General features: G+C 37.3%; 1 protein-coding gene across 2 annotated transcripts in view; it reads left to right on the forward strand.

Annotated features, from left to right (window-relative positions):
• Window positions 1-606: 606 nt before the first annotated feature.
• The window catches only part of AGO3 (argonaute RISC catalytic component 3), a 63,018-nt gene continuing 51,256 nt past the window's right edge, over window positions 607-12,368 (forward strand). The window contains exons 1-5 of one of the 2 annotated variants that reach the window (XM_032160239.2): window positions 607-646; window positions 4,031-4,165; window positions 8,395-8,482; window positions 8,602-8,749; window positions 9,180-9,299. In XM_032160239.2, coding sequence (XP_032016130.1) covers window positions 4,075-4,165; window positions 8,395-8,482; window positions 8,602-8,749; window positions 9,180-9,299 — 447 coding nt within the window. In that variant the 5' untranslated portion in view covers window positions 607-646; window positions 4,031-4,074. Of the gene's footprint in view, window positions 647-4,030; window positions 4,166-5,405; window positions 5,546-8,394; window positions 8,483-8,601; window positions 8,750-9,179; window positions 9,300-12,368 lie in introns of those variants that run through there. The other variant, XM_058442206.1, reaches the window with a different exon arrangement.

Consider the following 12,368-nt stretch of genomic DNA (forward strand, 5'->3'; position numbering starts at 1 on the left):
TATTTGATCATTGAAATTTATTCCTAATTCAAAACTATATTTGCTGATTTCAACCCATTCTTTATGAGTTTTTTATTACTAAATTTAATTTTTACCTCAAATGCCCACCTTCCTGTAGAGAAGATGGTCAACAGTAAAATGATTCAGAGTGTAGTGGAATAAACAGGGAAAAATAGTAGAAGAGCATTAAACAAGAGAAATAATTCTAGCATGCTTGTTTAGTAGTTACAAGTAATTACAACTTTGTGGTATCTGAAATATTAGTTGTGAATGCTGGTGTTATAGCAATCCAATGAATAAATTTTACCTGTAGGATTAAAAGAAAGGCAAAATAAGCATATTATTCACTATTTATTTATTTTTCATTTACTTTTTAAAAATTAACCCAGATCAATATGTGCTTAAGAACTTAAGCATTATAAACATATAACTTAAATTTGATATGTATCCTGTCAGCCTTCCTTTTTGTGCACAATAATATTCCAACATTTTTCAGTAGAAGAACATAATGTATATATATTTAAAACTATTATGGATTTGAATAAGATACCCAGAATACTGTTACATTCTTAACAGTCTCTTTTTTTTTTTTGATTAGTTAGAAACTGGAAATGTTTCTAAAGTTTATTTGGATGGAAGTTTAGCAGTGAGTATTGATTTCTCTTATCTTTTCCACAGAAATACTCATGGGCCAGGCGCGGTGGCTCACGCCTGTAATCCCAGCACTTTGGGAGGCCGAGGCGGGTGGATCAGTTGAGGCCAGGAGTTTGAGACCAGCCTGGCCAACATGGTGAAACCCCGTCTCCACTAAAAATTTAAAAATTAGCCGGGTGTGATGGCACGTGCCTGTAATTCCAGCTCTTGGAAGGCTGAGGCACGAGAATTGCCTGAACCTGGGAGGCAGAGGTTGCAGTGAGCCGAGATCACGCCACCGCACTCCAGCCTGGGTTACAGAGGGAGACTCTGTCTCAAAAATAAATGAATAAATAAATAAAAATAAAAAATAAGTACTCATGGATGTATACCAAAAAAAAATAAATACACACACATACGTACACAAACACACATACATGCACAGGAACATTCATTGGAATATTGCTTGTAATAGTAAAAAACAACCCATAACTCTCCCTTAGGGGACATGAAGTACATTCATACAATGGGATATCTTGCAGCTATGAGAAAGAATGATATAGTTTCATATTAGTACATACAAGGCACAGTATAGTGTTTCTGATGTTTTACCATTTGTGTTCTTTTTTATTAAGAGGGGAAGGGAGTACCTATTTACTTAATTATCATGCACCCATACTGTAACATAGTGTGCAGCAATTAAAGGGTGTACTGACATGAAAAGATCTCTAAGACGTATTGTTAATTTTTAAAATCATGATGAGTCATAGAACGTTTATCATCTGATTTCATCTAAAAAGTTATTCCTACATTTTTATCTTTGTAAATTAGTATTTTTGTTTTTTTAATCACCTTTCTGACAAATCTAAGTGCATATTAAAAGGAGAGGATGTATACATACCTAAGCACTAACAATGGTTACTTATTAGAGATATTGGAGGGGGGAGATTCAGACTAGAGAGGGTCTTTACTTTGTATATCTCTGTATTGTTTCAGTTTTTATGATTAAACTTTATTCATATATTATTTGTGTAATAAAGAAGTAAAAAGCAGTATGCACTCAGTACCAAAAAATGAAGTTATAAAGATAAAAATGTTTTTTCTTAGTAAAAAATATATTTAAAAAAATTTTTTTTGAGATGAAACATCTTGCTCTGTCACCCAGGCTGGAGTGTAGTGGCGCAATCTCGGCTCACTGCAACCTTCGCCTCGTGGGTTCAAGTGATTCTCTGGCCTTAGCCTTCTGAGTAGCTGGGATTACAGGCATGTGCCACCACACACAGCTAATTTTTGTATTTTTTAATAGAGATGGGGTTTCACCATGTTGGCCAGGCTGATCTTGAACTCCAAATTTCAAGTGATCCATGCACCTTGTGCTCCCAAACTGCTGGGATTACAGGTGTGAGCCACTGTACCCAGCCAAGATAACCTTTTTTTTTTTTTTTTTTTTTTTTGAGACAGAATCTCACTCTGTCACCCAGGCTGGAGTGCAGTGGCGTGATCTCGGCTCACTGCAACCTTGGCCTCCCAAGTTCAAGCGATTCTCATGCCTCAGCCTCCTGAGTAGCTGGGATTACAGGCACACGCCACTACGCCCGGCTAATTTTTTTGTATTTTCAGTAGAGATGGAGTTTCACCATGTTGTCCGGGCTGGTTTTGAACTTCTGAGCTCAGGCAGTCCACCTGCCTCGGCCTCCCAAAGTGCTGGGATTACAGGTGTGAGCCACCGTGCCCAGCCAAAAATATTTTAAAGAAAATAAAATACCCACAGTAGCCTCACCACCCACATTTATCCAGAGATAACTACTGTTAAGGCTTTGAAAATATCCTCCCAGAGGTAAGGAACATTTTATGGAAGACATTTAATGCTAAACCAAGGAAAGCAAGAGAAAGATCCCCACATAAAAAGTTTACACTCCTGACCTTGTGATCCTCCCGCCTCGGCCTCCCAAAGTGCTGGGATTACAGGAGTGAGCCATCCAGCCTGGCCAACATGGTAAAACCTTGTCTCTACTAAAAATACAAAAATTAGCCGGGTGTGGTGGTGGGCACCTGTAGTCCCAGCTACTCAGGAGGCTGAGGCTGGAGAATTGCTTGAACCTGGGAGGGGGAGGTTGCAGTAAGCTGAGATCACGCCATTGCACTCCGGCCTGGGCGACAGAGTGAGACTCTGTCTAAAAAATAAATAAATAAATAAATAAAGTTTACACTTAGCTGAACAGACAGTGGGCATGTTTTTTTTTTTTGAGTAGAAAAATAACATGATAACATGCAACTTACTGTCTTATGGTTTTACTTTTTGTTGTATCCCCAGTGCCTGTATAACACATAATAGCCATTAATAAGATATGTGTCTAAGAAATGAGTGATGGTGATCTGCTAACCATTGGTGAAACTCTTCTAGTTCCAAAACCCATGGTTAAGAAATCTTACTGGTTGACTGTTAAAAAACCACCCATTGCTCAATAATATTGGACAGTTAACCCTTAATATTAGTATCTGTAGGCTGAGCGCAGCAGCTCATGCCTGTAATCCCAGCACTTTGGGAGGCCGAGGCAGGCAGATCACCTGAGGTCAGGAGTTCGAGACCAGCCTGACCAACACGGAGAAAGCCCGTCTCCACTAGGAGTGCTAAATTGGCCGGACGTGGTGGTGCATGCCTGTAGTCCCAGCTATTCGAGAGGCTGAGGCAGGAGAGTCACTTGAACCCGGGAGGCGGAGGTTGCAGTGAGCCAAGATTGTGCCATTGCACTCTAGACTGGGAAACGAGTGAAAGTCAGTCTCAAAACTATATATATATATATAGCTTAGATTTAGCACCAATGACTAATACCACTGTTTTTTCAAATCATTACAAGACAGGGAAAACTCTCTTTAGAATAGACAGTCTAGGGTGGCATAGAAAGCCTTGTTTAAGAAATAATACTGGCCAGGCATGGTGGCTAACACCTGTAATCCTATCACTTTGGGAGGCTGAGGCGGGAGGATCGCTTGAGCTCAAGAGGTGGAAACCAGCCTGAGCAATACAGTGAGACCTTGTTTCTATTTTAAAAAGAAAAAAAGAAATAATACCTAACCATCTCATCTGCCATGGGGCTCCAGCCTTCTTTGTCTCTTACAAGCCTTGTCTCACCCAGAGCACTTCTCTATAGAGAATGGAATGAATCAGTTACTCATGATGAAAGAGATAGATTATAAAAACTGTATAGTATTTGGCCATTTTGTATTTGTGCCTCAGAGGTCAAATTAAAACTGCTTAATTTTGGAAATTGGTATGTACATAAATGTGCATAAGGGATCATTTTAACTCTATAGATAGTTATCTTGGAGCCTAAGATGAAGTTTCTGAATTTTTTAGGGAAACATTAATTTGTATTATTTGTGTTTTTCTTCTTAGTTTCTGCCACTGCCTTCTACAAAGCACAACCTGTAATTCAGTTCATGTGTGAAGTTCTTGATATTCATAATATTGATGAACAACCAAGACCTCTGACTGATTCTCATCGGGTAAAATTCACCAAAGAGATAAAAGGTGAATTAATTAGCATTTAGCACAACTTAACTATAAAATGCATGGATATAACAACCTTTTATTAAAATGTTTTCTTATATAATTAAAATCTATGTAATGTAACCAGTAAAACTATACATCAATTATAAAATAAAATATTACATTAAATTCATTTCTATAACATCTTAGGTGGTATTTGAAAGAAATGCCAAGTAATGGAGTTAGTATCACTACCAGCTAATTTTTTGTTAATACTTTCCCTTACTAGCTGAAGGGATAAGAATGTCTCATGGGAAAATGCTTTAGTAATACTGTTAAAGGTAGGAAGCTCACTCCAAAAATATTTGTTATTTTAGAACTAGAATTATTCTTTGAACATATTCTAATATAATGACTTCCTTATTTTTCTGAAATGATAGTTATTTATTTTAGTCCTTTAAAAATGTATAAATGTGGGGCTAGCCTGTTTCATGTGTTGTTCTGGAATTATAGTTATTTAATATAAGTTATAGAGTTGACTGTTGATCTTATCTGTTATACTTAGTAACTAAAATTTGTACAGTGCTGTTGCATCATGTGTACATTTAACTCAGATAAATTCATCTCTACGTGGCTGCCCAAAAATAAAAATAAAAAATAATTTTAATAGTGTTCTGAAATCTGTATTTTATAGGTATTTAGTCTGATACTCTCTAATCAGAATGAGTAGGATAAATTCTATTTATATTGTTAGATCTTAAATAGCCAGAAATAATTATGTTGTTTTTAAGATTTTACCTATTTATTGCAGATAATTTTCAGCTTGTGGTTTGAATGAAGCATTTAAGTTTGTTCACTGAACATCTTTCAGTTCCCCCAAATCAATTAGAGTAGTTTAATACATTCTGCTTGCTCCAGTAATCATTCATTCTTTGCCATTCAGTAACCAAGAGAGAGATAGTCATTGTAATAAAACATTAAAAGGAAGATCCACCCTGCTTCGAAAATAAGCATCCATTTACCTCAAGTTATTTAAATGCCAAAGTAAGAAACTGTTTATGTAACTGTTTTGCAACCATACCATTGTCCTTTCATAATCTGTATTAACTGCACAGCTAGCATTGTCAGGAGGTTAGTGCATTACCTACCATTAATATGTGATCATCTAAATGCCATGGTTTCCAGTGGAGTTGCTGCTTAGTTACCACCTCTGATATCATGAAGTCACTTACATTATTTTGCGGTAACTATGCAATCAACTCATATCACCACTCTATCACAGAAAATACAAGATGTACAGAACAAGGATTCAACTGCTGCCCGAAGAGCATGGACTCGATCTTAACTTCAACTGCTCAGGGGCCCAAAGAAATGACTGAAAAAATGACTAGAAAGCATAATAAAGTTGATGTTATAGTGAAGGTAAAGCCAAGTTTATAGGTTAAATATTTATTAAAGCCAAAAGTGTTTTTTTTTGGTTGGATGGAGGGTTTGGGGAGGGACCTGGGCAGAGAATTATCTAGTCCACTTTTTAAAAATTTCAACTTTTTGCTAGCGCCTAGATTTTGATCTAATTCCTCGGTACCTGTGATCCTAGTTTGGGGGTGGAAAAATCTGGATTGGATCCAATTGACAAACTGATTATTTTTTTCTTCATTCCAAGTAAAATAGGGCTTTTTTTTTTTTAAAGAAGGCTCAATAAAGTACATCATGTATTCCTACTACAGTAACCCAAGAGAATAAGAGTTTTGTGTTCTCTCTGTATCTTTGGGTTTTTTAGCTGGTATGAAGAATTTGATGCTAGCTGTTAAATAATGACACAAAGTATGCAATAAAGAATAGATTTTCTTAGTATATTCATCTTATTCCAGTTGAACTTGTACCTAAATATTTAATAATAACTTTGGGGTGGTTTCTTTATCCAGTAACTCATGATAGTTAAACAGCAGAAATACTGGGGAAAATATATGTTATAAGTACCATATATATATATATCTATATATCTATATATGCACCAACTTATTTTTAGTAAAAGCTTTATAGGCTTGGAGAACCTTATTAATATTTTTTTAATTCAAGGGGACAAGTTGAAAATAAATTGCTAAGTGGTGCAAATAACAGAAATTTGTTTTAGACTTTTCTATTGTGTTCTCCCCTGAACATAATATTTTTACATCTTGTTTCTTCATATTATTAGTATTTCCTTCTTTTAAGATCCTCCTTCGATAGTATTTTATTTTCTAGTCTCCTTTATAATATAAAGACAGTAATTCTCTTGTTGATCTGACATTTTTGTTTTATAAAGGTAGTTGTAATGAAAAATTACTACTCACTGATTCAAGGAGGAGCACTTCCAAAGAAAAACAAACCCATACCAATCTGGTACAGGGATGGATACCGAGTCCATTTAACATCTTAATTTGTTCTGATCTATCAGAAGAAAATATCATTTATATGATTGAGCTTTGTGTTTGGTACTAATTTTCTTACATAATTGCAGGTAGCAGTTAGGTAAGAAAATAAATTTTACTGTAGCAGGCATTCTCAACCTCAGCAGTGTTGACATTTTGGGCTGGAAAATTCTTTGTTGGGATAGGGGTAGGGCTGTTCTGTGCATTACAGGATATTTCATACTATCCCTGGCCTCTACTCAATAGAAAGCAGTAGCATCTCCGGCCATACCTATCAATTTGTCTCCAGACATTGCCAAATGTCCCCTGGGGGACAGATTGGCCTCTGGCTAAGAACCACTGCAGTATAGGAATCACAAATATGAAAGAGAAATACGACAAAGAGTAATAACCATAAATATTATCAGGGAACTAAAAGTTGTTCTCCATCTACCCCATTTTGGACTTTATCCTTTGGAGTCTAGGCCAAACTTTAGAAAGGAGTTGCTTATCTGTGGCCTCTGTGTACCTGTTAACTCTTCTCTAGGCTAAGACTGCACTAACCACATGTAGCTACTTAAATTTAAATTAATTAAAATAAAGGCCGGGCGTGGTGGCTCACGCCTGTAATCTCAACACTTTGGGAGGCCGAGGTGGGTGGTTCACCTGAGGTCAGGAGTTCAAGACCAGCCTGGGCAACATGGCAAAACCCCATCTCTACTAAAAATACAAAAATTAACTGGGCGTGGTGGCTGGTGCCTGTAATCCCAGCTACTTGGGAGGCTGAGGCAGGAGAATCGCATTAACCCTGGAGACAGAGGTTGCAGTGAGCCAAGATCGCATCATTGCACTCCAACCTGGGCAACAAGAGCGAAAAACTCAAAAAAAAAAAAAAAATCTAAATAGTATTAGATTTTCAGTTTGTTAGGTACACCAGCTACATTTCTTATGCTTAGTAACATGTTATTAGTGATTACCATATTAGCATAAATGTAGAACATTCCATCATCTCAAGAAAATTCTCTTTGACAGCACTGCTTCAGAAAATTCGTCTCGAAGAACTTCAACCAAAGGCTTAAAGCCCATTTCTTCACATTCTAGAGCAGGCCTGGGATCCTTGAACCCCTAGAGTCCACAGATGGACTGCAGGGATCCAAGAACTCCTAAAATCATGTGCTAAATTATGTATATGTGCATTTTGCTGAGAGTTTATTGCTTACATCAGATTCTCAAAGGGATCTGGACTCCTTAAGAGGGTAGGGATCGTCTACTTTAGGAATTATTTTGGTTGCATTTGATTTTTAATAGTATTGGAAAAGAGCTGTGGCACTATATTATACTTCTATAAAATTGTCACTTCTGTTAAAAAATGCCTGGAATTTTTTTTCTCTTGCTTTATAAATCTTTAAAGGGCTTCTTTCTTGAGCTTTATGAAATTCTGATCTTCAATCAGTATGTGGTGACTGGGCTAGGTAAATATCACATAATTTGAAATTATGGAATACCTTGAGAATTATTGGATCTCCTCTTTCATTCCTCCTTCCCTCTCCCAGCATAAATACCTGAATTTATTATAAACAGGATTTTTTATTAATGGAAGATTTTGGCCCTTGATCTATGGGCTTTGCAAACTTTATGATTTTATTTTTTAATGTGTAGAGCTTGATGGGGTAAGGAAAAATTTTGCCATTAGGTCTGTCATGACTGTGACCATTATTAACAATGTTATATGTAAAATTTGGTGTTTATATTATATTGCCTGTATCACAGAATTTTTTGTCTGTTCAGAATTGAGTTTTTTATGGTAATGAACAGGCTTTATAAGTATAAATATTTTACGTGTGACAGTTCTGTAACCTCCATTTCTCTTGTTGGGAACAGGTTTGAAGGTTGAAGTGACTCATTGTGGAACAATGAGACGGAAATACCGTGTTTGTAACGTAACAAGGAGGCCTGCCAGTCATCAAACGTAAGAAAAGTTTGTCAGAGCAGTGATGGTGTGAGGCAGCTTGCTCCAGTTAGTGGGGTTGGGAGTTTTTCTGGCTCATAATGAGAGAGAATTGTTCATGTGTACTTTTTTTTCCTCAGCTTTCCTTTACAATTAGAAAATGGCCAAACTGTGGAGAGAACAGTAGCGCAGTATTTCAGAGAAAAGTATACTCTTCAGCTGAAGTACCCGCACCTTCCCTGTCTGCAAGTCGGGCAGGAGCAGAAACACACCTACCTGCCGCTAGAAGTAATGCCTTCACACTGCTCATTAATACCCTGTTGTTCATGATTCTTTTGGGGTCTTTTATGGCCGATAACTTACCTCATACAGAACATTTATTTTGGAATATGAACTGTTTTTAAGTTTTAATTTATTCTAAATTTTCTGTAATGAAATAACACGAAACAAGTTCATCCATAATCCTACCACTCTAGTGTAACCACTGTTAACATTTTGGTATACTATACTTCTTTCAGTCTTCATCTGGTGTACATTTTACTTAATTATACTTAATTACTGTAAAGCCGTCTTGTTTACTACCTTTTTACTTAACATATTGAAAGTAAGTGGTTTAATGAAGTTGATTTTAAATTTTTATTTTACATGTAATTGGCACTAAGTAAGAGCTAAAAAAAAAGATACATACATCTAGTACAAAACTTTTTTCCATTTGTAGGTCTGTAATATTGTGGCAGGGCAACGATGTATCAAGAAGCTAACAGACAATCAGACTTCCACTATGATCAAGGCAACAGCAAGATCTGCACCAGATAGACAAGAGGAAATTAGCAGATTGGTTAGTACTTAACCTTAGAAATGAGAATTTAAAATATATTAGGGTGAACTATAATACTAGAGAACCATGTCCTTATCAACCCATACCTTATGACCATTTCATGGACTGTCAGAATTAAAAGCGATCATGGAAGTAATCTAATGTTCTCAATACAAGCCTTGGTGAGCTATATGAGAAGGGTTAGGTCCTTCTCATTTAACCTTGAGCTTTTTAAGTAGATCCAGGGAACAGATCCTCTCAGAAGAAATGTTTCAATTTAGTAAACTGGAACCTCCACCTAAAAGAGGTGGGAAATAGGAGGAAGAGTCAAAGAATTATGACTAGCAATACTAAAATTCTTTTTTTTTATTGAGATGGAGTCTGGCTCTGTCACCCAGGCTGGAGTGCAGTGGCACGATCTCGGCTCACTGCAAGCTCTGCCTCCCAGGTTCACACCATTCTCCTGCTTCAGCCTCCCCAGCAGCTGGGACTACAGGCGCACGCCGCCACGCCTGGCTAATTTTTTTGTATTTTTAGTAGAGACAGGATTTCACCATGTTAGCCAGGATGGTCTCCATCTCCTGACCTCGTGACCCGCCCTCCTCATCCTCCCAAAGTGCTAGGATTACAGGCGTGAGCCACCGCACCCGGCCAATGCTAAAATTCTTAACACTCAGTCTAAGATTGCTTAGTCCCCAGTATCAGAGTGGCAGCTGTACAGTCTGAATAAAGAAATGGCTGGGCTCAGTGGCTCACATCTGTAATCCCAGCAGTTTGGGAGGCCAAGGCGGGTGGATCACTTGAGGCCAGGAATTTGGGACCAGCCTGGGAAACATGGCAAAATGCCATCTCTACTAAAAACACAAAAATTAGTGGGGCATGGTGGCATGCGTCTGTAATCCCAGCTAGTCAGGTGGCTGAGGCATGAAAATCACTTGAACCTGGGAGGCAGAGGCTGCAGTGAACCGATCACACCACTGCACTCCAGCCTGGACAACAGAGTGAGACTCTGTCTCAAAAAAAAAAAAAAAAGAAAGAAAGAAAGAAAAAGAAGGTCTGGTGCGGTGGCTCACGCCTGTAATCCCAGACTTTGGGAGGCTGAGGTGGGTGGATCACCTGAGGTTGGGAGTTCAAGACCAGCCTACCAACACGGAGAAACCCCGTGTCTACTAAAAATGCAAAATTAGCCAGGCGTGGTGGCACATGCCTGTAATGCCAGCTACTCAGGAGGCTGAGGCAGGAGAATCGCTTGAACCCGGGAGGCAGAGGTTGCAGTGAGTTGGGATTGTGCCACTGCACTCCAGCCTGGTCAACAAGAGCGAAACTCTGTCTAAAAAAAAAAAGAGAGAGGGAGGGAGGGAAAGAAAGAGAAAAGGAAAGAGAGAGAGAGAGAAAAGAAAAGAAAGAAAGGAAATAGAAGATAGCTTTAACCATGTAAGGTCTCTGTGCTGTCTCATTGTTCTAAATGAGGGGAAGGAAGGCGTTACCAATACCACTTTATAAAACTCATAGAATAAGGCAAAACTCAAGATTAAAGGGCATCTGAATCTTATCTGGCTCTGTTCTCGAATACCATTTTAAATGCCCAAGCTAAGAGAAAAAAATCTGGAAATATGAATATTTCCCAAAATAACTTAATAATACTTCCAAAAGCAATTTTAAAGATTATTGAAAATAGGGATGCAAAACTGGCTCTTTTAATTTATTTTTTAACCTTAGTAATTTCATCTTTGGCAAAAACTGGCTCTTTTATTTGGTAAGCCAACTACAAATAGTTTTTTTTCCTTATTGACTCTTCTGTAAAGAGTCAAAGAAAGTTATTACATGATATTTAATTAGGAAAATATATGCTGGTTTCCATCCTGGATTTTTCTCTGATTCTACTCTAAGATTTTAAAAGCTTTCTCAAAATCTTTCAGAGACTAAGACCTCTTACTTTGTCTATAAAAGTCTCAATAACTCACTGTTCTAACTCATTTGTTACAGCTTAACTGTTCAGAAAGTATCATATGGTAGTTTAAAAAAATAAAACAGACTTTGGAGTCTAACAACCCTGGGTTGGAAGTCTGGCTTCTCCACTTACTTGCTGTTACTGTTATGATATTATTATTATTATATTTATAGTATCTGGAAAGATAATGCAGTGGTTAAGAGTAGACACTCTAGAATCAGAATATACATGGTTTCAGACACTATCTACATCACTTACTTAGCTGTGTGGTTTTTGGCAGTCATTTTACTTTACTGAGCTTTAGTTGCATCCTCTGTAAAATATAGATTATAAAAGAACTGTTTTTGTAGCTATAAAATAATTGTGAAAATGTGTCATTAAGCACCTAGCACCAAGGGCATCATGCAGCAAGTCATAGTATATTAGTTGTTACGGTATAGTCATTGTTATTCGCTGTAACCGCATTACAGGATACACTGAAGTACAGAAATGAATGGAAAATAAGATTGAAAGAGATGCCCCATTGGTGCCTAATTTAGAAAATGGGGCTTACACCTGTAACCCCATCACTTTGGGAGGCCGAGGCAGGACTATCAGTTGAGCCCAGGAGTTCAAGACCAGCCTAGGCAGCATAGTGAGACCCCATCTCTACAAAAAAAAATGTTAATTAGCCAGGTATGTGGCATGCACCTATAGTCCCAGCTACTCAGGAGACTGAGGTGGGAGGATCGCTTGGGCCCCAGGAGGTTGAAGTTGCAGTGAGCTGTGATTGCACCACTGGATGACAGAGCGAGACCCTGTCTCAAAAAAAAAAGAAAAGAAAAGAAAATGACTTTTCCTGCTTATTGTGGAGAGATTCTATATAGCAGCATGCTTTAAGCATGAATTTCAGTGAGATTCATGAAGTTCTTTGATTATATGTATGGGAATTTATAAAAATTATAACCTGTGACTCATACTGGCTTTATTATCTGTCTTTAAGTGTATTCCATTAAATAAATTTTATCATATGGCACTGAAAATAGTCAAGTAAATTTTATATAAATTATAAATCAAATAATTTTTAAAAGCCTTAAGATTTTTAATATTTCCTACCAAACTCTACACAAAATAAATTTTAATAGAATGTATCCAGATCT

The sequence above is a fragment of the Hylobates moloch genome, unplaced genomic scaffold (assembly GCF_009828535.3).
Source record: "Hylobates moloch isolate HMO894 unplaced genomic scaffold, HMol_V3 SCAFFOLD_8, whole genome shotgun sequence".
Classification (NCBI taxonomy): domain Eukaryota; kingdom Metazoa; phylum Chordata; class Mammalia; order Primates; family Hylobatidae; genus Hylobates; species Hylobates moloch.